Below are 27879 nucleotides of genomic sequence, written 5' to 3' on the forward strand. Positions count from 1 at the left end.
GGGTCGGCCATTTAAAAGTGAAAGAGAGTCCATACTCTCTTCGTCACCATAATTAAATCTATCCAAAACGAGTTCAAGTTTTGAAATGAAGAAAAAACCCCTGCATAGCGAAAGCTCAAAACTGGAATAGTGTACTTCACCAAATCGTTGTGAAAACAAATCCAGTTAGGGACGGCGTATTTAGTAGGTCTTGCCAGTGGCACGACAGAGGGAAAATTGGTTCTTTGTTGACATCGAGTACTTGAGTACCTACTTGACAGATGGCGCTGTTGATGTACACCCCCACCTGTATAGCGATCGCTGGCGTATTCCGCCCGTAGGTTTTTTCTGTCGGGCAGCAGAGCTGACAGCTATATGATCATCGGGTAAGTTTAATATTGAAAAATCCAATTTATTCCCAAATTGGTCCTTTGTTCAGGCACTATGCAGTACACAAAACATTCTGCTCTTTACGGTGGAGATTTACTTTTTGGTAGGTGGAAATCCTAAACCTAACTGGCTGGTAACTGTCCCAGGCTGCTTGCTCCGTCCTTCGTACAAGCTGTTTAGAGAGCACCCTGACCCCTCACTAACTTTTGAGAGAGCAATTAGCAACCTGGGTAATTGGTGCCAAGGTTTTAAATTGAAGCAATGGGACTTGACCAGGTAAGCATACTATTGGAGCTAAACTCCACACAATCTAGACATTGCACGATTCCACCTCACAAGGAGATTGGGGACGATAAGGCCAGTCACTCGCAGATTCATTCTAGGCTTACTACCCGGCTACATCTGCCCTCAACTGACTGCATTTATTGAACAATTCTATGTCAAGTTTTCCTTCTACTGTATTTGGTTGGATATAATTTAGTTCTTATCATCCTTCGCCAAAACTTTTTGGGTATTCCTACAGGATTTGATCTTGCAATCTTAATACTTTCTACTCTGGCTTACTGCTCCTCTCGCTTTCCCATCTAATGTGCAAACCCTCCCTTCCTATCAAATGCCCAAACCCTTTGGTAATCAAGAAATTTAGCCTATCTAGCAGCCTCATGACTTCACATCGCTGAGCAATTTCCATTTTTGTGATATGAAACTGCTGCCCTGGACCAAAACATATTGTTTGGCACTTCTCTGTCCTTTACATGATGTTCAAGACAATAATCTCACCAAGAGGACACAGGTGTTATGCTACAGAAGGGCCTGCTACCTCACCTTTGGATTCTTCTATCTTTTAGTCAGTAGGGTTATCATCTTCATTGCATCTTTATTAAGATTGCTTGTCTGAAGATGGTTTTACTGTAATTTGCTTTGTGTCAAGTACTGTATCATTATTGTTATTATTATCATTATTATCATTACTACATTATTATTATTATTATTATCAGTATTTGCTAAGCTACAACCCTAATTGGAAAAGCAAGATGCTATAAGCCCAAGGGCTCCGACAGACAAAATAGCTAAGTGAGGAAAGGAAATAAGAAAATAAACTACAAGTAATGAACAATTAAAATAAAACATCTTAAGAAGAGTAACAATATTCAAATAAATCTTTCATATACAAACTACAAAAAATTCAAAAATTAACAAAAGAGAAATAAGATAGAATAGTGAGCATGAGTGTATCCTCCAGCAAGAGAACTCTAACCCAAGACAGTGGAAGACCATGGTACAGAGGCTATGGCACTACCCAAGACTAGAGAACATTGGTTTGATTTTGGAGTGTCCTCCTAGAAGAGCTGCTTACCAAAACTAAAGAGTCTCTTCTACCCTTATCAAGAGGAAAGTGGCTACTGAACAATTACAGTACAGTAGTTAACCCCTTCAAACAAAGAAGAATTGTTTGCTAACCTTAATGTTGTCAGGTATGTGTGGACGGAAGACAATGTGGAAAGAATAGGCCAGACTATTCGGTGTATGTTTAGGCAACAGAAAAATAAGCCGTAACGAGAGAGATGGATCCAATGTAGTACTGTCTAGCCACTCAAAGGACCCAATAATTCTCCAGCGGTAGTATCTCAATGGGTGGCTGGTGCCCTGGCCAACCTACAACCTTCCCGATCCCTTCGCTGCTGTTTTGCCAAGTGCATTTCCGATCACATACTTATTGCAATGTACTTCACACACACACACACACGTGCGCATCTTGCTAGATTGCTACATTAATGGCCATGTCTAACACTATCTTAACAAGGCTTTGACAGATTTTCTAGATGACTGGCATAGTAATAGCCATGATTACTATTCCCCCACCTTGCCTGGAGAATAGGACATTACCAGACATGATCACTTTATAAAGGATAGATCTATTGGTTTTTTGTAACATTTACATTTTGTCCATGTTAGCCAAATCTTTCGAGCACACATGAGAGATTGGGTGAGAGAAAGAGGTAGTTAGTGTAGCAGACAATAGTAATGCATGGCAAGAAAGAACAAACATCTCAAGTGTACCCTCCAAAGTCCTCAAAGGAGTATACCCCCTTCAAAGACAAAGCAGAATATTTCTAGTGCCTCTCCCTCTTCTTACCAAAATGTTCCCATTGGCCAAAAGACAAGACCATCAACAATAATTGGAACAGGGGGAAGTAAGTGAACAGAAAAGGACTCTGCAAAAAGCACATGCAGATCACAGAAGTCCCACACATGAACTTATCATATGGTTTGCCTCTGCAAGGGCACTCCCTCATCTCATAATTAATATTTTCTCCTATACTGCACTTAAATAAAACAAAAACAAATGCAATCACTAACAAAGTATTAGGAATCCAAGCTGAATGGAGAAGAAGATGGGAACATGAGCCACTGAAACAGTTGAAGAGAAAATGGCTTGACACTTCAAAAAACCAAGGGATGCCTACCTGAATTCAATGATATGCATTGCCGAGAGGTAAAGTATTTATGTGTTAGCACCAACCCCCGAAAAATCACTACAATATCAATAAGGATTGTAGTGATTAGTTTGAAAATCTATACAGTATTAAAGATGTAGATAAAAATAAAGATAGGGAACAGGCATTGTCCTGACAAGTCATCAGACATTCTTGGCACAGCTAATAAACCTGTCCAACACATCATTAAACAAAACAAGAGGAGGTGCAATTCAACAGTAAAGTGTACCTGAATGTAGCAAAAAACCACACAACTCTAATGCAAAAGAGTTGAAGGAAAGCCATAGTACATAACCAAGACTAAAACCATTGCTTTTGAGTTGTATTGTCCTCTTTCATGAGCTGTTTACCATAGCTACAAGTCTCTCGTCTACTCTTAGTAGGGGCAAATTACCATATAGACAAATAGTAACTGAACAGTTACAGTAGCTACCCTCTCACGTGAGTGTAAGTTACAGTTTTCTCAAATGTTATCAGAAGTGTAAGGAAAAGTGATAATTCATGGGGTATATACCAGACTATTCGGTGTGTGCGTGTGCAGTCCAACATCAACCATCTCCATGCCAAAGGTGTTTCCATATTCCTTTCCCATACCTGACTGTCATGAGTATGCACTGGGCACCGCTAGTTTTCTATTGAAGTGGGTGTTGAAAAATATGCTTTTATGGGACTAAATTCATCAGTCTAATTTTTGATTGACTGTCAAGACAGATGGAACAACCAAAGAAGGGGTTAGTCTTGATGAGTAGCAATAACATTAAATGACAAATTTGTAGATAATTTGTATTTTTCTATACAAACCTTAGCGATTTACACGGGGTAATTACTTCGGCGTAGCTGAATGACGAGCCGTTAGAATTTTAACGAGGGTTTACAACCCCACCGCTAGTTGGCGGGGGGGTAGGGAGGGGGAGCTAGCTACCCCCCCCCCCCACACACACACCAGTGAGTGCTTCACTTTGCTTAGAGGTAGGACTTATCCCGGGGGACAGGGCTGGCGGGCAAATATGTGTAAATAGCTAAAGTTTGTATAGTTAGGAAAAATCACAAATTTTAGGTAATTTGTATTTTTCCTAACATACTTACCTCGAACTACTTTCTTAGGAGTACCTGGGATCTCCTCTCATCCGACCAGAGTTTTGTGTAGTTTACCCTACTTCCGTTTTCTGTAAGGGCTAGCCTCAGGCGGAAGGATACGTGCCCTGAGGCTAGGCCCGGGTCAGGGAGCGTGCTAACTTGGGTCTTGACCCTCAGTAAGTTCTTGGTTGTTTAGTTACTTAAATGGTCAGTAAGGCACTCTGGGACGGAAGGGCGGGCCATTACCCGAAAGTAGTTCGAGGTAAGTATGTTAGGAAAAATACAAATTACTTAAAATTTGTGATTTGTTCCAACACGGAAACTTACCTCGAACTACTTTCTTAGTAGACTTACACTTTAGGAGGTGGGAGTGTCCTTCTTGACCACTAGACCTAGCTACGCAGGATGAAATGGGACCTAGATAGGGGGCTAGGTTCGGAGGCAACTAGAAAACGAAACGTAGGAGAAACTACACAAAGACCTCATGTTAGTGTCTAAGTAACTCACCTGTGCAAGAATTCCACGGAGATGTGTCCTTTGATGATGTTCTGACTTGAGGTCTTGTGCCGGCTTTCGGCTTTACCTGAGTCTATCCCGAGGGAAAAAAGGATGAAGGAAAAACAAGGAGGTTTTAAGGAAACGAACCTGTGTCTCTTGGTCTTACTACCCACGATTATACCTGGGGCTATACCGTTAAATCGCTTGAAGCGCGGAGATGACTGTTCCTAAAGAGAACCTGTCTAGGGACTTCCTCAATCATTCCTTCAGGTAGTGTGTAGTGAAGGTAGACTGGTTAGACCAGGTGCCTGCTCTTAGGATCTGTGCCACTGCCATGTTCCTTTCGAAAGCTAGGGAGGTACTTAGACCCCTAATGTCATGAGGCCTGGGTTTTCCCGGCAGGGGAACGCCTGCACTGCTATAGGCCCTGATAATCACCTGTCTTAGCCAGAAGGAGATAGTGTTCTTCGAAACCGCCTTTTTCACTGTACCTGTGGAGACGAAAAGGCTCTTGATGCCAGGATGGAGATTAGCAGTCCTCTCCAGGAACTGTATTTCTTTATGGTTATGACAGGACACAACCTCAAGTCCTCCGGATTGCCTGAACGAGGAATTGCTGGTATTGAGAAGCCCTCAAACCTGGGATCCCAAATTGCTGGATTCTGGGTCTTAGCCACAAAAGTCGGGACGAACTTGAAGGAAATCTCACGCCAACCCTTCGCGTGTGAGACCTCGTAAGACAGTCCGTGAATCTCACCCACCCTCTTAGCTGATGCCAATGCCAACAGAAAGACAGCCTTGGGTGAGGTCCCTGTCCACTATGTCTTTCAGGGGTTCGAACGGGGCTTCACTTAACATCTTCAGGACTCTCGCCACATCCTACTGCGGCATTCTGACGGCTTGAGGGGGACATGCTTGTTCGAAGCTCTTGATGAGCATTGAGATATGTCTCGAGGAACCCAGATCGATGCCCTTCAGGAGGAAGACTTGGCCTAAGGCTGCACGGACTCCTTTGATGGACGGGATAGACATACCAACTACGTCCCTGAGGTGTACCAGGAAGTCCGCAATCTCCGGAATAGAGGTCCTGAAAGGCTTGGTTTCTGGAGGAGCACCACTTCGTAAAGGTGGTCCACTTAGCCTGGTACACCGCTGCCGATGAACGCCTCAGATATCCCGACATCCTTTCGGCCGTTCTTGCTGAATAGCCTTCCTTCCTCAGGAGACACTCGATAACCTCCACGCCTGAAGGCGGAGGGACCGAGGATTGTCGTGGAAACTTTGGAAGTGGGGTTGCCGCAGCAGGTCCGGCCTGTCTGGAAGAGGCCACGGGGGAAGACACGCTAGTTCTTTTAGGTCGGCGAACCACTCTCTCTCTGGCCACCAGGGCGCTACCAAAGTCATCCTTAGGTTGTGGGCAGTCCTCACCCTGTTGAGCACCTGTCTGAGCAACACGAAAGGGGGGAAGGCATATACATCCAGATTGTCCCACAGGTGTTGGAAGGCGTCCTCCAACGCCGCTTTTGGATCTGGGACAGGAGAACAGAATACTCCCCATATTGTGCGTTCAGTCTTGTTGCGAAGAGATCCATCACTGGCGAACCCCATTTCTGGATGATGAGCTTGGCTACCTCTGAGTGCAGGGACCACTCGGTTCCCACCACTTGACCCATCCTGCTGAGTCCGTCAGCCAGGACGTTTCTTTTCACTGTAATGAACCTCGCTGCGATCGTGATCTGTTCTGACGTGGCCCAATCCAGGAGTTCCAGCGTGAGATTGCACCGCTCCCTCGATTTCAGTCCTCCCTGCTTCTTTATGTATGCTACTACTGTGGCGTTGTCGCACATTAGCGCCACAGTGTTTCCCCATAGAAGGTTGACGAACTGTAGACACGCCCTTCGAACCGCCCTCATCTCCAGGATGTTTATGTGTTGTGCCTTTTCTTCCTCTGTCCAACTGCCTCTTACTGATCTTCCGAGGAGATGGGCACCCCATCCCTCCTTGGAAGCGTCTGTGAAGAGAAGCATCTCGGGGGGTTCGGCTGCGAAGGGCATCCCCTTGAGGGTGTTTGTCCGGTTTTGCCACCACACTAGGGCTTCTTTCGATTCCGGGAGAACGGGAACCACCTTGTGGGGGGAATCTATCTGGTTCCAGAGTCCCTTCAGATTCCACTGGACGTTCCTGAGTTTGAGTCTCCCTTGGGGAACTAGTTTCTCCAATGACACGAGGTGACCTATTAACCTCTGCCAGTCCTTTGCTCTCCTGGGTTGTCCCGACAAGAAGGGGCGGAGGATTTGGTCCAAGTTGGTCAGCCTCTCTTCCAACGGAAAGGCTCTCACTAAGCGGGAATCCAGGACCATCCCTAGATAAGTCATCCTGGAGGAGGGTGACAGATGAGACTTCTCCAGGTTGATGGTGATGCCCAGAATCTTGCAGAACTGCAGTAGCTTCGTGCCTTGATCCCTCAAAACTTCCTCTGAGGATGAAAGGAGCAACCAGTCGTCTAGGTAACGAATCAGACGGATGCCCCGTTCGTGAGCCTACACTGAGAATGTTGCGAAGACCCTCGTGAAGACCTGAGGCGCTGTGGCTAGTCCGAAGCAGAACTGCAATGTCTGGGCACCCCACTTCACCTGAAGATACTTCCTGCTGGAGGGGTGAACTGGGATTTGAAAAAAAGTGTCCTTGAGGTCTATGGACATCATGAAGTCCCCTTCCCTCAAGGACTCAATGACCGACTTCGGGGTGTCCATCTTGAAGTCGGTTTTGTACACAAACTTGTTGAGGGCCGAGAGGTCTATGACCGGTCTCCAACCTCCCGTTGCCTTCTCCACCAGGAAGAGCCGACTGTAGAAGCCCGGGCCCGGCTCCAGTATCGTTTCCATTGCTCCCTTTGCCAACATCGTGGAAACTTCCTCTTGCAAGGCTGTCCTCTTCAAGGGTCCTTGGGAGCCAACCACTCCGCCCAAATGGCTGGAATCAGGGGCGGAGGTTCTGCTAGAAACGGTAGCCTGTACCCCTCCTTCAACACTGTTACTGTCCACGGGTCTGCTCCGTGGTTTTTCCATGCTTGCCAAAAAAGTCTGAGGCATCCCCCCATCTGAGGCTTGGGCAGGAGTAGGGGGCCTCTCTCCCTATCTTCTTCTGGAGGAACGACCTGTACGCCCCCTCCTGGAGGCCGAGAAGGAAGTTCTAAAGGAGGCTGGAGCTGAAGCTGCCTCCCTACGGGAGGGCTGGGACGGCTGCAACCAAAGAGCTGCTGGGGAGTCTCTCCTGTGCTGGCTAGACGAGGCTCGAGGAGTAGCAGGACCATCGGACGCAGGCCTCCTGTGGATGGGTCTCTGCGGTGCTTGAGGTCTGGGAACACTCACATCCTTCCCCTTCAAGACCTTCTCCATGATGTCCTGTCTCCTTCAGGGGAAAGAGGACGTCTTCCCATAGGGGCAGGCTCCTCAGGGCCCTCGCTTCCCTGTCTGGTATCCGCCTAGACAACTTGCTCAGGACAGTGTCTCTCCTCCGAAGCACCCAGTTGGCTGATAGGGCTAGGGACTGGTAAGACAAGAACTTCAATGCTCTACCTCCTGAGATAATTAGCTCCTTCAGGAGAGCCTGATTCCCTGGAACTGAAAGGTCGTAGGAGGATTGAATACCTACGAGCGTGGAAACCCACCAGTCTAGCCAAAAGGAGACGTTCGCTAGGTCTTTCGCCATCTCCTCCATCATCGTCGCCTCTGACTGGGAGAAGCAGATTGGGGCTGATGAGACTCTGTCTTCCGGGGACCCTTGGCCTAAAACTTCGAGGGAGGGCTCCAACTTGCAGGCCCCTGGATGCTGTCCCTCTGGCAGATAGAATTTACTCTGGGACCTCAGTCCCTGGAGCAACTTTGAGGAGCTCTGAGATTTGGGGGCCTCTGCATTGCCAGCCACAATCTTGTTGACGTGAGCTCTACCGAGCCTCACGTCCTTGGCCACTGAAAGAGTCAACGGCGCCCTCCGCTGGACGGGGGCCTCTATTAGCTTATTGAGGCTAGAGCGCCAGGGATCCTCGTCGGAGGGTTCAGGCTCCTCAATCCGATGGTGTCGTCTAATGAGGCCTATCACCCTCCTATAGGCCGAGTCCTCCGCTGGGGCGCCCTCCACGTCGTCGTCGATGTCCTCCGTCTGGCGGCCTACTTCTCTAGAAGGAATCCCTCCAACGGATGCCTCCGCGTAAGGGTCTGGACGCAGGACGGGCATTGCCGTGGCGGCAAGGGCCTCCGTCCTCTGTCTGTCCTTCATCATGGAGGACGAGGCTTCCGTGGGCTTGCCCGACAGAGGAAGCCGTCTCTCCTTCTCCAGGGTCCGCGGTGCCACTTTTGAGGGCACGACGAGGCTGCCCGTCCGAGGGGGCGACTCCCTCCGCTGGGCGGATTGAGTCGGAACCCTCGCGGTCTTACGCCTGTCGGAAGAGGTCCGCGAGTCTCTCTGTGGTTCTAGCTTGTGGCTGGAGGAGAACCTTCCTGAAGACTTGTCTCTGGGTCGCCAATCTGAAGTGCTCGGAACCGAAGTAAGGTCCACGAGCTTACTGCGGGGGATGACCACCCATTCCTCCCCTGGTGATCTGCTCCTCCTGAATTTTCTCCTAGGGGACCTGGAGTGCCTCCTTCCATGTCGAGACCTGGAACGTGTCCGCGAACGTGAGTGCCTCCTTCGGGATCTCTCACGCTTCCACCGGGAATTCCTCCGGGTTTCCCCTTCCGAGGAATAGGAGGTTGTAGCAACCGATGAATCGGAGAACTCTTTATAACACGTCCGAGGGGCAGGGGCCCGCAGAGTGGTCGTCTGAACGGCTTGTTGTCCTACGGAGGGCGTGGGCTGCAGGAACACATCCGGTACTGACGACGGCGGTGCTGGGGGAGAGCGCGGGAGCTCTATGCTGGGGAACCAGGATCTGAGGCCTTCCTCCAACCTCAACGGGGACCTACAGGGCGTCCTAGGAGGCACCCATTCGAGGGGATCCGCCGCCGGTGAGTCTTCCTTCTCGGGGGCGCCTTCAGCTGCGGAGGTACCTGAAAAACCTGCCCATGATGCGGGCGAAGAGACAGGGACAGTTTTACTCCACATGGGATCATCAGACGAGACGTGACCCGCAAGCACCAGGGCATCGTCTCTAGGACCCCCACTAACCTCACCTTCAGGGCCCCCACTTGCCTGGAAAGATGCTGCTACCCCACTATCATGAATAACAGACTCTTGGGGAAGAACTTCTGTCTTCTTCCCCGCAACGGACTTACCTCGTCCCCTACTCTGGGTAGGGGAAGATGGAAGGGAAACTCTACTCGACGGTCCTTCTGGAGACGTAAAGGGTAAAGAGGTGCTAGCCTTCTTGGGCGACCGCTTGGCAGACTTCTTTTTGGTACCGAATCGTAACCACTGCACCTCACTCCAAGAATCGCACTCCGGACACGTGTCCGACGGGGAACACACTCTACCCCTGCACGACGAGCACAAGGAATGAGGGTCTACTTCCAGCTTAGAAAGAAATGCACCACACGACTTCCCGGCTCTAGGCCCAGGACAACGGCGGGGATGCTCCATCACGCACTATCGTAACACCGCAAGACACAGGAACACAGCGGGAAAGGGTAATAAGGACAAGGTTAACACGTGAGAATGTGGGAACACAAGGGAAGGACAAGGTTAACACGCGGGGACACAAAGGGATAGCACAGGAATACCACGTGGGACAGAAAGGAGTCGGGGACACAAAGAGTCGCACTGAGATAAGGAGAGCGTCGAGATGATATCGCGACGCGACCAGAGAACTGACTGAAGGTCGAGACCCAAGCTAGCACGCTCCCTGACCCGGGCCTAGCCTCAGGGCATGTATCCTTCCGCTTGAGGTTAGCCCTTACAGAAAATGGAAGTAGGGTAAACTACACAAAACTCTGGTCGGATGAGAGGAGATCCCAGGTACTCCTAAGAAAGTAGTTCGAGGTAAGTTTCCGTGTTGGAAAAAATACAAATTATCTACGAATTTGTCATTTGTTCCGTAACTGAAATACAAACCACGCTATTTACATGGGGTGACTCAACCCTTAGGTAGGGAGGTAAGTCCCTGCCATACTGGCTTTGGCTTCCCCGGGGACTCCAAATTCGAGTGTGTAAGTACTCAAGAAATAAGGAGTCCCTGCTCCTCGCTAGCATGCTGTGAAACTGCTGTGGCCTACATAAGCTGTGTGTGAAGGTGAGGAAGTGACTCGTCCTAGGAAGTTGACCTGGAGTTCTTCAGATGGAAATCTAGGCTAGGACTCTCCCAATACCACCTCGTCAGGGTATGGGGACATGACAGTATTACACTTAATACTAAGAACACAAGGGAGCATGGTTTACCTGCAGTGGTTTGAGGTCAGCTGTGCAGAGAACCCAGGATGCTGCTTTCTCCAAGGGAGGAGAGGATGAAGAAAAGAATAAGGGCCAGACAGATCTTTTCATTAACGCAAACTGAAACCAGGTAACAATGCCCTCAACCTTCTGCTACTTGTCCATTAAGGAGCGCGAGGTTAGACCAGCTGTTGTGCAGCCACCACAGGGCCGATAGAGAATGTATCGAGCCTCCTGTGTGTCACGTCTTGCAGGTAGTGGGCCGTGAAGGTGGTCTGACGCTTCCACACCCCAGCTTGCAGGACCTGCGTCACTGAATAATTTTTCTTGTAGGCCAGGGACGTAGCTATGCCCCTGACATCATGCGCTCTAAGGCAACGTGACGGAGAAGGGTCAGGATTTAAGGCCAGATGTATTACCTTGCGAATCCAGGCCGAGATAGTATTCCTGGTGACCCTCCTCTTCGTTTTCCCAGTGCTCACGAACAAGGCTTGCACCTGGGGACGAACTGCAGCTGTTCTTTTAAGATACAACCTCAGACTCCTCACTGGGCACAGTAGGAGATGGTCAGGGTCATCTGTTACAGAACGAAGACTCGAAACCTGGAAAGAGTCAAACCTAGGGTCCGGCACTCCCGGATTCTGAGTCTTCGCAACAAACTCAGGGACGAAGCTGAACGTTACCTCCCCCATCCCCTTGAATGGGCGATGTCGTACAAGAGACCATGAAGTTCACTGACTCGCTTGGCCGAGGCTAATGCTAGCAGAAAAACCGTCTTCCAGGTAAGGTGGCGATCTGAAGCCTGGCGTAATGGTTCGTAGGGAGGTCTCTTCAGAGACCTGAGAACTCGAACCACGTTCCATGGAGGAAGTCTCACTTCCGACTGAGGGAAGGTAAGTTCATAACTTCGTATGAGAAGAGAAAGTTCCAGCGAGGAAGAAATGTTCATTTCTTTAAGCCTGAAGGCAAGACTTAAGGCTGAGCGATAGCCTTTAACTGCCGAGACTGAAACGCGCATTTCCTCCCGCAAATACACGAGGAACTCCGCTATTGCTGGAATAGTGGCATCGAGTGGAGATACCCCTTCCACGACACCAACCACAGAAGACCCGCCACTTCGCCTGGTAGACCCCTGCGGATAACTTGCGCAGGTGACCAGACATCCTGTTCGCAACTTGTTGCGAAAATCCTCTCTCCGTGAGGAGATGCTGGCTAGTCTCCAGGCGTGAAGTCGAAGCGAAGCTACGGCTTTGTGGAAGATGTTGGCGTGTGGTTGTTTGAGTAGCTCATGACGTGGAGGGAGTTCTCTCGGAACCTCCGTGAGGAGTTGCAGAAGGTCCGGGAACCATTCTGCGTGATGCCATAGCGGAGCTATCAGGGTCATTGATAGATTGACCAATATTCTGGTCTTGTTGAGCACCCTCCTCATCAGGCAGAACAGGGGAAAGGCGTACAAATCGATGTTGTCCCACCGTTGTTGGAAGGCCTCTTGCCAGAGAGCCTTGAGGTCCGGGACTGGGGAGCAGTACAGTGGGAGCTTGAAGTTCAGCACTGTAGCAAACAGATCCACCGTCGGGGAACCCCACAAAGTCAGGACTTTGTTGGCTACTTGAGGATCCAAAGACCACTCGGTACTCACTATCTGCATCGCTCTGCTCAGACTGTCGGCGAGCACATTCCTTTAGCCTGGAATGAAGCGAGCCGCTAGTGTGATCGAGTGGGCTTCGGACCATCTCAGAATCTCTACTGCTAAATGGGATAGCTGTTCTGAAAAGGTACCTCCCTGCTTATTGATATAAGCCACCACTGTGGTGTTGTCGCTCATCACCACCACAGAGTGGCCCGCCAGGACTTGGTGGAACTTCCGAAGTGCCAGGAACACGGCCTTTATTTCTAACAGATTTATGTGAAGGTACTTTTCTGATTCTGACCACAGGCCTGAGGTCCTGTAGTCCAGAACGTGCCCCCCCCCCCCCCCCTTTCTTTGATGCGTCCGAGAACAACATCAAATCCGGGGAAAGGAGAGAAGATCCACTCCCTTTCGTAGGTTCTTGTCTGCCACCCACCACTGGAGGTCTGTCCGTTCCGCATGACCCACAGGGACCAAAGTGTCCAGGGAATCGTGTCCTTGATTCCACCGGGACTTGAGTCGCCATTGGAGAGATCTCATTCTGAAGCGACCGTTGGGAACGAGACGGGCCAGGGAGGAGAGGTGGCCGAGGAGACCCAACTACGTTTGGGCTGGGAGTTCTTCTCGATTGAGGAAACGCCTCGCGACCTTCCTCAGCCTTGCTATCCTATCGTCTGATGGGAAGGCTTTGTGGAGATTCGTGTCTATGACCATGCCTAGGTATACCAGTTTCTGAGAGGGCTGCAGAGAGGACTTCTCGAGATTTACCATGATCCCTAGATCCTGGCAAAGTTCGAGGAGCTTGTCTCGGTGGCAAAGAAGGGTTGCCTCCGAGTCCGCTAGGATCAGCCAGTCGTCCAGATAACGAAGGAGACGGATGCCTATCCTCTGAGCCCACGATGATATCAGGGTGAACACTCTGGTGAACACCTGAGGGGCTGTGGAGAGACCGAAACACAGCACCTTGAACTGGTAGATCTTGTCGTCTAGGCAAAATCTTAAGTACTTCCTTGAAGACAGATGGACTGGGATCTGGAAGTACGCATCCTTCAGGTCCAGTGTACACATGAAGTCTTGTGGTCTCACTGCAAGTCTGACCGTGTCTGCCGTCTCCTTACTGAACGAAGTCTGTTTGACAAACCCGTTCAGGGTTAAGAGGTCGATGACTGGTCTCCAGCCTCCAGACGTCTTCTTTACAAGAAAGAGTCGACTGTAGAATCCTGGGGACCCGTCCACTACCTCTTGGAGAGCGTCCTTCTTCAACATGGTCTGGACTTCTGCCCAAAGGGCTTGCCCTCTTGTCGATCCCATGGCAAGAGAGCTCAACGACACTGGATTCGCGGTCAGGGGAGGTAGAGAAGCTGTGAACGGGACGCGATAACCCTGACTGATTACGGAAATCGTCCAGGTATCTGCCCCGAGTTGCTGCCACCTTGCCACGCAACTTTGTAGGCATCCCCCCACTGGTGGACATGCAGGGGGACTGCCAACACTAGCGTTTACGGCCTCGGCCGTTTCCTCTAGGGTTCTTGCCTCCCCTGGAGGACTTCTTGCTCCTTCTGCTCTTGGCAGGAAAGGGCTTAGACACCTTCGGCTTTGCTGCTGTCGTCTTCTTTGTGTCCTTAGCCGGACGGGGCTGTTGGGCTGCTGGAGGTTTGTTGGGCCTCAATGTCAGGGCCCTATGGATGAGGGAATCCTGGTTGGACTTCCTCCACCTCTCAGCGGTTAGCTCCATGTCCTTAGGCACAAAGAAACTCTTACCGAGCACGGAAGTGTCTGAGCCTGCTAACATCCGAACTGGGGACCTTCTGGTGGAATCTCTCGGCCAATGCATCCCGTCGTTTGAGAATCGTATTGACCCACAAGCTCGAGACTTGGTGGGCCAGAAACTCGATGGTCCGCATGCCTGAGCAAGAAAGTCTCCAGTGCCTTCCTGGTGCTTTCTATGGACAGGTCCTCAGACCGCACCAGGATGCCCAGAGACCCCAGCCAGATGTCAAGCCACGAAGTTGCCTGCATGGCACACTTTGCCACCTACTCCTGGCTTAGGATCTCAGTAGCTGAATAGGACACGTGCCGGTTGGAGTCTCTCTCTAGAGGGACTCCCCCGGTGAGTTCTTCCACGGAGTGGTGAATTGGAAGACCCAAACATGCCTCCTCAAGGATCTCAAAGTACCTCCTCTGATGGACTCGAGGAGGAGGGAGGAGCTTGTTACCGGCGCTGGATCTACTGGAGGACGCAAGCTCAGAGAGCTGGCCCTCGACCTTGTCCCTGGCACTCTTCATCTCCTGAAACCAGGGCAAAGCTGCACTGGCCCCAGAGGGTTTCTGGGTGCCGTAGACACGGTCCAAAACCATGTCCTTACCCTCACGAGGAGGAATCTCTGGGTCTGGAATCCCGTTGAGCTTCCCCATGAGGGTCAGGACTTGCCAGAACGCGTGTTCTGACTCTTGGTGCTCTCCTCCTGAAGGACTTGCAGCAAAGTCTCCTGTCCCCAGTGGCTCTTCCGGGGGGGGACACGTGGACATCCTCGGAAGGTCTAGCTGGCTCCTGTCTGATCCTTGCTGACGATTTGGGAATCGTCTTAGAGTCCTCCGGTTCCCTCCTGGGAGGGATACAGGACTCGAGTAACGATGGGTGCAGGCTCTTTTCCAACTCTGGACGAGAAGACTTCTCAGGGAGAGGCGGAGTTTCCCCCATTGGTGCGATGGGGGAACGGTCCGGCTCGTCCGACTCTCCTGAGGATAGGTAATCCTCATCCGCAGGGGAGGGAGAGAAAGTCTGGGGGGGGGGAAGGAGCCTTGCACAAGGATCTGCGAGGAAATAGGATAGCCCTCGGAGGTGTCTCCACGGAGGGGACTCCTCTCTTCCTCTTCAGGGGGGAGGAAGCCGCCACTGATTTGTGACCCACGTCAGAGAGGACAGGCTTCATAGCCTGCACAAGAGCTCTGACCAGGGTCCCGAACCAGGGCTGCTGGCTGACAGTGGCGCTGTCAGACACTCCCTCTGGAGGGAAGGGAATCGTTCGATCCCTTGGAGGAGTCGACAAACGAGGGTTCGTCTGAAAAGAGGCTGAAACAAGAGAGTCCTTAAACCTGTCCGGGAACCGCCCCTCCTCCGGCGAGCGCGCTGGAGGTCGCGCGACGGGCCCTGTCCAGGATCGCGTGCCAAAGGAATCTCGCGCTCGCGCGGGCGTGAGAGGTTGGTGGAGCGGGCGCAAGGGCGCGTAGGGGATGGCACAGGTGCGTGGACGTGATGGCGCGCAGGAGATGGCGCGGGCGCGCAGGAGACAGCGCGGGCGCGCAGGAGATGGCGCGGGGGCGCGCAGAAGATGGCGCGGGCGTGCGTAGGAGATGGCGAGGGCGTGTGGCGCGCAGGAGCTGGATCGTGAGGAGGCTGGATACGAGGGCGCGCAGCATCCTGATGCGGTACTGACAGGCGCGAGAGAGTAGTGGCGCGTGGGCGCGTATCCAGAAGAACCGGGAGATGGCGCGAGTGTGCAGGTTCGGGATTGCACGTTGGAGCGCAGGTGGGCGCTGAGCCGTTTGAACAGGTATATTAACCTGTGGGCACGCTGGGCGGGCAGGAGATCGTGGGCACGCATGGCGCGCATCAGGATGTGGGCGCGCTGGTGTGCGCTGCTGCGATGGGCACGCGATAGGATTAGGGTACACAGGTGCGCGTTGTTGGGTTGCATGGGGCGCCTTGAGAGAGACTGGAACCTGGTGCGCAACTGGAGCGTCGCGCGCGACTGGAGGAGCACGTGCAGGATTGCGCGGTCTGGAAGGAGAGTCCATGGGTACCTGGGAGCGCCCGTGCGTTAACTTAGGCACCTCCTGGACTGCGCGCTGGAATGTAGAAGCGCGCTAGCGCATTGGCGAGCGCGTGTGCGCTGTGTCTGGAACTGCAGAAGGGCGCCGCGAGTCCAGATGTACCTAGGAGCCTCTTGGACTGCGCGTGACGTGGCAAGAACCGGAGAACGCTGGGGCGCAGGTGAGCGCTGGCGCGCTAGATCAGGAACTGCTGGCGGGTGCCGGGGCGCAGAAGGATGTGGGCGCGCAGGGGAACCCTGGCGCGTAACAGGACCAGGGGCGCGCACGCGCGCAGGTGAGCGCTGTGACGCCAAGACTGGAACGGCAGCAGCAGCAGCAGCAGCATGAGGGCGCGCAGATTGAACCTGACGCTTGAGGGCAAGAGGCGCAGATTTGCACTCAAGTCCCTTATGCCCCGAAGGAACCGGTGCCTGAGCAATGGCAGGTTCAGGTGGCGAGTAAAGCGCATCAGCATCCTCGAAGGGTGACGGCAAGTCTGGAGGGAGACTGGTCACAGGGTCAAGAAGGACGACCTTCCTTCGAAGGGGATCGCGAACGATCCCCGGAGAGGTCTAAGGTGGTAGCTGGCAGGATCGGCGAACGATCCCCGGAGAGGTCTAGGGTGGTAGCTGGCAGGATCGGCGAACGGCGAGTCGTCCCCTCCGCAGAGGACTGTGAGGGGAGAAAAAGCAAAAACAGATTAATGGCAGTCAAAGCGAGGGAGAGAGCAGACAGGTCTGTTCTCCACCCGAGCCAAAAGTAAAGTGAAGCACTCACTGGTGTGTGTGAGGGGGGTAGAGTAGCTAGCTACCCCTCCCTACCCCCCGCTAAATAGCGGTGGGGTAGTAAACCCTCGTTAAAATTCTAATGGCTCATCATTCAGCTACGCCGAAGTAATTACCCCATGTAAATAGCGTGGTTTGTATTTCAGTTACGGAACAAATACAAATAAACTGAATAGGATGACTAAATAGTACTTCTAATATACCTATTCATATTTGTTATCAAAGGACTTGTAAAATGAGTATTTACACATTGGCAGACATCTCATTCTTTGTGACTCACTAAAATTATTGTGAGTGTGCTTTAGTTTGTCATAATACATAATACAGTTCACTGTACACAGATATTGCCACAAATACCTGAAAAGCAGCTATTTCTACAACATCAATTTCACCATAAATACTGACACCACAAGAAAAAAAAACATCCAACTTACTGTTGTGCTAAAGAAAGTTCATAAGCTGTTTGTGCCATTGCAGCTTCATGGTCCTCCCTTATCTGTTCCTCCCGTGCCTTAGGAGCATCTTGTCGTAGAATCTGATTGCGTTCCCGGTTGCTACCCAGATGCATCTGATCTGAAAATTAAAAAAGGTTTCATTTCTTTATTGATAAATCCATAAAAATCCTCAAAATTGTAAAACCCAAGACCTCATATTTTACAGATCTCTGGATATATTAAAATAAAGAACTGTACTTCGCTGTATAGTATATCTTTATTACCTTAAATCCACCAAGCAAGAATTTTCAACAACAAATTCCTTTTTTCGGACTAGTAAAAATTAAGCCCATAGTACTTTTCTATTATATCATTTTTCGTGGTTAATTCATTTAATTTCAAACCACCATTTACTTAGAAGGTATAAGTTATAAAATGACTGTAAATGGCACACACAAGATAATGAAAAATGAAAAATAAATTTGATAAACTAACTTATACAGCATAGTATTTATGTTATTTTTTAATGTAAAATAGCTTACAGCATCAAACAACATACAGTACAATAAAATCTCAGATGCAGTAAATGCAATTACTGTATTATGAAGGCAATGAACTTACATTCTTCATTCTGAAGCCTGTGAGCAAGGGCCTGGTCCTCATGCAACAACCATTCTCTGCAAACTGAGAAAATACTATTAATTCCTTCAAAATGACATATCTTATTAATTTTGTATTAAACAAATTTAGTAATTCATAAACATTTTTTATACATGGACCATATACAGTATTAAAACTGCAGTTCTTAATAATAGCCTTTTGCAAAACTGCACCTTATTTCCTATCCACTGTACAGTACTATAATAAACTCATTATTCATCAAGACATATAGATGTATCACTTTTTACATAACCAAAATAAAGCACAAAATAAAATATATTCCCTCTAAAGAGTTACTGTAAATGAAAATTACACAAAGTAACAGTACAGCCAAGGTAAAATATGCCATTAAAATAATGATGATATATTTTTTGTGAATCTACTGTATACAGTATATTCCCCAGTAAGTAGTAGTTCAATACATTCCATTTATAAAATATGTAATCATGATATAAAAGGTTACAGAATTAAAGACTTTTAGCCAAATACGTACTGTAGTTTCATGAAATTAAGGAAATTATGTTACAATTCATCAATAGCAATTAATATCACACATTAACTTTTTCTTTCATCTCACCTCTACCTGTGTTTCCCTTTGAATCCATAATGTTAACAAGGAGAATTTACAAGTACTGTAAATAGATATTACCAAAGGTAAGTACTGTATGTATAATAATATGTGACACTATCTATAACACTAACATGATCAGCACTATGAATTAGCATAAAACAATCAGGATTTTTTTTTTTTTTTTTTTTCTTTTTGGCAAATAAGGTAATCTAAGTATTTATTTACTGTTCATACCAACTTTTACATGAGTAAAACTTTTCTCATTTAGTAGAACACAAAAATAAACATTTTCTATCTCCAACCAAAAAATATCTTGGCAGAGTAACTACATCAACCCTGAATAAACTAAAGCAAAGTCACACCCAACAAAACATATTGCACTCTTGACAACAACACACCCCCTCAAGATGTAATATGATACCTTCTGTTTCCTGCTTGGTATACAGAGCATGTGCAACAGGAAATATCAATACTTACATGGATCAATCTTGGGAAAGTAAACACGAAGGGGAAAAACCCAAGTAGCTGGCCCACAGCATTTAAGTGATCAATAATTCACTGCAACTCCCCATGACCACATGCAAAGTATTGATTATAACTGAATCTTCTATTATAAATTTATGACACGTAATTTCCTATTACAGTTCTCAATTTCTGTCGATATTTCTTTAAACTGGCCTGAATTATACTTCAATAAAATTACTAATTATAACACTTACATTGGTCTATCCTAATGTGCAAAAGTAATTTGCCATAATTAATACCTGTACTTTTTATGAAAATAAACCATACACTGATATTGATATTGCATTAAAAATATTCTAAAACTTAAAACACTCATCTAAATTCCATCACTTACATAATGACTCTATTAACCAGAACATTTTAAGAGCATTCCACCACCTATAATTACTTGATAACATGAAAGAGGTACATTATAAAAATTCCACAGCTTAATAAACATTGCTTTGGTTTTCAACAAAACAAGAAGAAATCAACTTAATACTTTAAAGTGTGAAATGTGAAGTTTATACTGTAGTTCAATGTCAGTGATATCTCTAATCAATCTCCATATATTTCTAAAGTACTCTACAGTATATTTCAATTGATATAAGATATACAGCTGAGGTTGACTGTCTGCATTTTTTTAATTTTATGTGGTAGTGATGGGTTGGAAATTCTAAATATTACTCTTAAAAGCTGAAGAACATAGACTTCTCATAACCAGAACATAAAATGGTTCTTCATCCTACACTTAGCTCACATCAAGTCCCTATTATAAATACTTAGAATGGAAATATAAATCAACTAGAGGGGCACTCAGTAGAGCGCAGACCTCCGCCACAGCAGCTTATTTCTCAACCTCTTGCTTGACCTTGACATGTATTAATTGGTGTGGATTTTCATACTCTTAAATATGAACCAAGTTTAAAGTCTCTGTGACAAGAAAGTCAAAACTTATGGCTGATTACGTGATATGAACGTTTTATTCGTCCGTAATCTTGACCTTTGACCTTTCAAAATTTAATCATTTCCACCTCTTTACACAAAAGTTTAAAATCCATGCAAGTTTCATTACCTTACGATTAAAATTGTGGCCATATGGTTGATGACCGGAATTTGACCTTTTGCTTGACCTTGAACATAGACTGGACCCTGACATTAAACCTTAACATGTATTAATTGGCGTGGATTTTCATACACTTAAATATGAACCAAGTTTATAGTCTCTGTGACAACAATGTCCAAACTTATGGCTGATTATATGAATTGGATATTTTGCTTGACCATGACCTTGACCTTCCAAATTTTATCATTTCCAGCTTTTTACATAAATGTTAATCCCTGCAAGTTTCATTACTCTATGATTAGAATTGTGACCAGGAAGGTGTTCGCTAACAAACACACACACACACATACATAAACACACAAACAGAGGATAAATCATAACCTCTTTCCAACTTCGTTGGCAGAGGTAATAATCATCATCTCCTCCTCATACGCCTATTGACGCAAATGGCCTCAATAAGAAGGGTGTAAATTCACAATTTACCAAAAAGAGAACAGTAACAAGGCATTATAAAATCAAGTAATAAAAAACTAATTTTACAGGAAAACCACGTAAAAGGAATGTCACTTTTGCAAGCAAAATATCTCACTCAAGACCTTTACCACAAAAAGTTACGCAAGGATTTTGTGCTAGCTTAAGCAGGCTACAATATTTACTACTTACAGAACTGTATTACTCAATCTTTAAAAAATTCTGTACCTTACTTGCATTTGTAGTTATTGTACCTATAACATCAAAACTATTGATAGCCGAGTTACATTTGTTCTTACTTTGATTCAAAGTTCTGTTTCCTTTCATCTGAGATAATTAGAGGATAAAAAACAATCTTTGGAAGATAAACTAATTTTTTCTTTTCTACAAACATCAACTCTTGATGACTTCCTAATTGCACGCTGACTACATTTCCTGAAATGCTCCTGAAGAAAATCTGTACATCTAGGTTCCAAAAGTAGCCCCATCACCATAAACTGTAGTTATGAAATGAGATATTGGTTTTTCTCCCCAGAACTTTAAAACTTCACACTTTTATTCAGCTACTTTTGCCCTTTCATTAATTCAGCCTCCTGGCTTTTCTAATAAGCTATATGAAAAAATCATAGAGGATAAAAAAACAATCTTCCAAAGATAAGATAATTTTATCTTCCCTACAAACATCCATCACTTTATGACTGCCTAATTGTATGATGACCACATTTCCTAGAATGCTCCAGAAGAAAATCTTTACAACTAGGTTCCAAAACTAGCACCATCACCAGAAAACCTCCTCTTAAACACGACAAATTTGGAAATAATTCGTATTTTACCTAACGATACAAATGTTTAGCTATTTATAAGGGGTATTCTATCGGCGAAGCTGAAAGGACGAGCCATTTAAATTTAGCGAGGGTTACCTACCCATCCTGCTAGTTAGCGGAGGTAGGGGGGTAGCAAGCTACACCTCCCACTCACACACCTGTGACTGTGCTTCACTTTGCTTGGAGGTAGGACTTCAAGGAGGACGGTGTTGGCAGGTAAGTTTGTGTAAATAGCTAAAGGTTTGTATCGTTAGGAAAAATGATATTTTGATTATAAAATAAATTTTTGAATATACTTACCCGGTGAATATATAATAGCTGACGTCTCCGACGGCTCGACAGATTCCAAAAACTCGCGAGCGATCGCCGTGAAGGTTGCGGGTGTGACCACCAGCACCGACTATCGGCCAGATACCGCATATACTTGTAAACATCTCCAGTTCTTCTCAGTCCCCTAGGTCTCTATCGGGGAGGAAGGGAGGGCCTTTAATTTATATATTCACCGGGTAAGTATATTCAAAAATTTATTTTATAATCAAAATATCATTTTTAAATATTAAACTTAGCCGGTGAATATATAATAGCTGATTCACACCTATGGTGGTGGGTAGAGACCAGTATTAATACAATAAAGGCGTATATGCTCAAGAGTTTTTGACAATTATTAAAAAAACAGACTTAAGTATAGGTACCTGGTAAGGAAGCAGACTCTGATTATTACTCTGCCTCATTAGTCCGCTATCCTCATGAAGCCCAGCGATCCTCTTAGGATGCCGAAAGATTCCCAGGATCTGCTATAACCAGGGTGAACACCCCTATAACAGGACCTCATCAATACCCTTAATCTGGGCGCTCTCAAGAAACAATATTTTGACCACCCGCCAAATCAAAAAGATTGCGAAAGACTTCTTAGTCTCCCGTACAACCCAAAATAAGATTAAAAATTTCAAGAGTAGATTAAAAGGATATTGGGATTAAGGGAATGTAGTGGTAGAGCCTTCACCCACTACTGCACTCGCTGCTACAAATGGTCCCAGTGTGTAGCAGTCCTCATAAAGAGTCTGGACATCTTTCAAGTAATATAAAGCGAAAACCGACTTGCCGCTCCAAAAGGTCGCGTCCATAATACTTTTAATGGGTCTATTTTGCTTAAACGCTACAGAAGTTGCTATCGCTCTAACTTCATGAGCCTTGACTTTAAGTAAATTATGATCCTTCTCACTTAATTGAGAGTGTGCCTCCCGAATCAAAAGTCTAATAAAATAAGACCACGCATTCTTAGACATAGGCAAAGAGGGCTTTTTAACGGAGCACCATAAAACCTCTGAACAACCTCGTCGCGGTTTAGTTCTGGATAAACAAAAATTAAGAGTTCTAACGGGGCACAGCACTCTTTCAACTTCATTCCCCACAATCTCAGAAAGACTGGGGATTTCAAATGATTTAGGCCAAGGACGAGACGGAAGTTCATTCTTGGCCAAAAAAAAAAACCAAGTTGAAGAGCGCATACTGCTTTATTAGCGGAGAAACCGATGTTCTTGCTAAAAGCATGTATCTCACTAACCCTTTTAGCCGAAGCCAAGCTCACCAAAAAAAAGTGTCTTGAGGGTAAGATCCTTCAGGGAGGCTGAATTTAATGGTTCAAACCTGTCTGACATAAGGAACTGTAGGACCACGTCCAAGTTCCAAGCAGGAGTCGAAATATGACGCTCCTTGGAAGTCTCGAAAGACTTAAGCAGGTCTTGGAGATCTTTGTTATTAGAAAGATCCAAACCCTTATGCCTGAAAACAGAAGCTAACATGCTTCTGTAGCCTTTAATGGTGGATGCAGAGAGGGAGCGACCGTTTCTCAGATAAGGCAGAAAATTCACAATCTGCGCTACAGAGGCACTTGGAAGAGGAAATAGAGGAGGACTTGCACCAGTCTCTAAATACCTCCCATTTCGACTGATAGATCCTGATGGTAGAGGATCTTCTAGCCCTCGCGATCGCTCTAGCTGCCTCCTTCGAAAACCCTCGAGCTCAAGAGAGTCTTTCGATAGTCTGAAGGCAGTTAGACGAAGCGTGGGGAGGCTTTGATAAAATCTCTTTACGTGAGGCTGTCGCAAGAGATCCATCCGTAACGGCAGACTTCTTGGAACGTCTACCAGCCATAGAAGTACCTCTGTGAACCACTCTCTCGCGGGCCAGAGTGGAGCAACCAATGTCAACCTGGTCCCTTCGTGAGAGGTGAACTTCTGCAGCACCTTGTTTAGGATCTTGAAAGGTGGAAAGGCATAAACGTCCAGGTGAGACCAGTCCAGCAGGAAAGCGTCTATGTGGGCTGCCTCTGGATCTGGAACTGGAAAGCAGTAAGTCGAGAGCCTCTTGTCAGAGAAGTCGCAAAAAGATCTATGGTGGGTTGACCCCATGTCATCCATAGCTTCTCGCACACAGTCTTATGCAACGTCCACTCCATGGAGATGACTTGTCCTCTTCTGCTGAGGCAGTCCGCCAAGACATTCATTTTTCCTTGCACAAATCTCGCCAAAGGAGAGATGTTACTTGCCTTAAATGGAGTTCCTTCTGATCCGTGGATCTAAGACCCGAGCATTCCAGACTGTCCAGTGGAGCTCCCTAACCCAAATCCGATGCATCTAAATACAACACATGGTTTGGGTTCTTGATCGCAAGAGAAAGACCTTCTCGAAGTCTGATGTTGCTGTCCCACCAAGTCAGACATGTCTAGACTGAGTCGGAGATTGGGAAAGAGATACTCTCTAAGCCCTTCTCCTTGTTCCAATGGTTTAGGTGAAATTGGAGAGGGCATAGGTTGAGTCTCCCCAGAGAGATAAAATACTCCAGCGATGAAAGAGTTCCCACGAGGCTAGTTCAAACTCTTACAGAGCAACTGTTTTTCTCTTGCAAGTGAAGGACTTTTAACAGAGCTTGTTCCATTCTTGTGGGAGACGAAAAGGCCCGAAAAATCAGACACTGTATCTCCATTCCCAAATAAAGAATAGTCTGGGATGGGGTACTGTAAGTTACGACTTCTCTACGTTCACTATGAGACCTAGCTCCTTGGTTAGGTCTAATGTCCATAAGAGGCTCTCCAGACAGCGATATAATGATGACGCCCTGATTAGCCAGTCGTCAAAATAAAGGGAGGCTCTGAATCCTCAAAAAATGTAGAAAGCTTGCTACATTTTGCAAGGGCCTTGTAAAAACAAGAGGAGCAGGAATGAGGCCGAAGTACAGTGCTCGACATTGGTACATTACTTTCCCGTCCACAAACCTCAGATGTTGTTGAAAGTTTGGATGAATCGGGATGTGGAAGTATGCATCCTGAAGGTCGAGAGAGACCATCCAGTCGCCTTCCCTTACTGCTGCCAAGACAGATTTGGTAGTCTTCATCGTGAAGTTTGTCTTGACAATGAACACATTGAGCGCACTTACATCTTAAGTACTCCTGCAGTGAATGTGGCTGCCAGATCATTGGAGCCATCCCTGATAGCCTTGTTCCTGCAGTGAACGTGGCTGTCAGATCATTGGAGCCATCCCTGATAGCCTTGTTCATGCATGACATAATTGTACAGCAGTACATTGACAGCTGGAGAGACCTTCTTACTTAAGGCTCCCAGGGACCAATCCAACAAATAAAAACTTCAAATGCTCGAAAAACTCCTAACAGGAGATGGTCTAGCTCTGAAGCCGACCATAAAATCTTGGAGTGTCTCATGGCCAGGCGACGGGGAGAGTCTATGAGGCTTGAGAAGTCTCCCTGGGCAGAGGCAGGAACTCCCAAGCTGAGAACTTCTCCCGTGTCATACCAGACACTCGCTCTAGAAGCCAGTTTAAAAGGAGGGAAAGCAAAGGCTGTCTCCCCCAAACTCCTCCTGGTGATCAACCAGTCGCCTAGCAAACGTAAAGCTCTCTTAGAAGAGCGAGAGAACACTAGCTTAGAAAACGACGGCTTCGAAGTAGCTAGGCCTAGCGTAAACTCTGACGAAGGCGAACGAGGAGCAGCAGTTACAAAATGGTCCGGACAAAGATCCTTAAAAATCAGCATGATTTTTTTTTTTTTTAAAGTCCATAGAGGGCTGAGCAGCTTTAGGCTCCTCTCCGTCTGACAAAGTCCCCAAAGGAATATCAGTAGGAGGAGGATCAGCAACCTCCTCATCTGAAGGAACCTCGTCCGACAATTGCAGAGTCTCATGAAAAGGAGAGACCTGCCGCGGCAACGCTTGACAGGCAATGTCAACAAGCAAAGGAGCAGCAGTAGCAGTAGAGGAAGCGACGTCACGCCGCTGCTGAAAGGACTGAAATCCTTGTGACTGACCAACAACAACAACTGAAGTTGATTGACGCTCGACGTCACGTCGGAACTGCCTTGACTGCATAGACTGAGCAGGCAAAACAACCTTCGACTGCGGTGATTGACGCTCAACGTCAAGTCGAGGCAACTGAGCCGGTCGGCGAACGTCCGGTCGGGGCTGCGGCTGAACGTCAACACGAGACTGCGGCAGCGGCTGAACGTCAACACGAGACTGCGGCAGCGGCTGAAAGTCAACACGAGACTGCAGCGAGGGAGGATCCATGTCACGTGACTGACGTGAAAAACTACTGACATCACGTTTCAAAGTACAAGAAACGTCAGCACTAACGTCAAACGGACGAGTAAATGCTCGTTTGGGTGGCTGACGGCCAGAGTCTCGTTTAGCGTAACGGCAACTCGAAAGCGAAGGTTCATCGTGAACCTGCTCAACGTCATACTTCTCCATAAGGGAGGCAAGCTTCGTCTGCATGTCCTGCAGGACAACCCATTTAGGATCAACGGGAGTCGGAACGGGCCGAGACGACGGTAACGTCTGTGTTGGCAAAACATTGCCTTTACCGCGACCCTCGGACCCCTTGTTACGCTTGCGTTTAAAAGGCGAACAGTCTTCCGACGACTGCAAAGGGTCAGAGCTGTCCCAATGGCCACAGCCAGGACGCTGGACCTGTCCTGAAGGGACTGACTTTCGCTTCAAGGGTCTAGAAACCTTGCGCCAAGGTTTCTTTTGCGAAAAGTTTTCGGATGACGAGGAGAACACAGTCTCACCCGTCTTATGGTAAGGGCGATCTTGACGAGAAACGTCCGATACCAAAGAGGGAACGTCTGTACGTTGGTTAAAGCCTCTCGTCCCCTTAAGTCCTACGACATTACTTCTCCCTGGTGCAGAGGAGCCTGAAAGAGGTCTCGGACTAGGGGAGCGACAAGCACAAACAAACGAACCCTCCGCAACACAGAACATGTTTTTTGCACTTACTTCACTGATATCGTATTTTTCAATAATTTCACATTAGGCATGAATAAAACTGATTTCTACCTGAAGCACGCAATTCTCCCTTACATCAAAAGGTTATAATTGCGAAATGAGTCGTATAATGTAAGCACATTAGTACAAAATGAAACACACATGCAAAAATCAATAAACATATACATATATATCGAATAAAACGGAAATATATAAAGTTAAAAAGGATCAGTGACTGGGGAGGAGACTAAACACTAGTTCACTAAAGACTACGTTTTCAATCTCTCACCGTGGGACGAGAATAAAAACTAAAAACGTTTTATCCTCTCTCCCCGTACAGAGACTTGGGACGAGAGTAAAAAACTGAATCGAGAACAACGTTACTCGCTCCCAAACTCCTTGTACAGAGACTTGGGACGAGAATAAAGATCGGATCGTTCTCTCTTTCTCTCTCTCTCTCTTGTCACACACAAGAGAATTGCCCACTCACCCTTTGTCAATAAACAGGTTATTTGACCAAAGGAAAAAACTGAAAGGACTAAGAAATTGAAAATTAACAAGTTCCTTTAAATTAGTATCTAAAACACTTCAGTTTGAAAGAAGAATGAACAAAACGTCAAAATCGATTTACTCTTTCTGCAAAGTGAAACCGTGATTCTCTCTTTCTCTATCGTAACGATAGAGCGCAAACTGCGTAGCATAAATAAACCAAACGTTAGTTCATCTTTGAAAAAAAAAAAAGAAACAGCACGAAGACTATTCAAAGAATATATCTCTTAAAATATTTTCTAAAAAATATTCATTTCATAACTCTTACAGAGCAATTGATTTAAACTTAACAAAAATAAAAGTTGAATGGGCTCAACGTTGTTTAACTTCGTTTTCCAAGTTAGGACCGCCTACAAGGAATAGGTAAAGGCCGCATATAAACAAAACATAAAATTTATCTTGATGTTTAGTATAAATGGAAAGCTAATTGAAGAGGCCTAATAAAGGCGGGTGAGATATAAAAAATATAGAGGAAAATCTATAAATATCAA

At 46.9% G+C, this 27879-nt stretch overlaps 1 protein-coding gene across 3 annotated transcripts in view; it reads right to left on the reverse strand.

Moving 5' to 3' along the window:
• Window positions 1-27879, reverse strand: part of LOC137624378 (coiled-coil domain-containing protein 50) — a 127653-nt gene that overhangs the window by 79627 nt on the left and 20147 nt on the right. For all 3 annotated transcript variants that reach the window (XM_068355098.1, XM_068355099.1, XM_068355100.1), the window contains exons 2-3: window positions 18089-18151; window positions 17468-17606 (exon numbers count right to left, since the gene is read on the reverse strand). In XM_068355098.1, the coding sequence (XP_068211199.1) occupies window positions 17468-17606; window positions 18089-18151 (202 nt within the window). The remainder of the gene's footprint in view (window positions 1-17467; window positions 17607-18088; window positions 18152-27879) is intronic.

Source organism: Palaemon carinicauda, chromosome 31, assembly GCF_036898095.1.
Source record: "Palaemon carinicauda isolate YSFRI2023 chromosome 31, ASM3689809v2, whole genome shotgun sequence".
NCBI classification, from domain to species: Eukaryota; Metazoa; Arthropoda; class Malacostraca; order Decapoda; family Palaemonidae; genus Palaemon; species Palaemon carinicauda.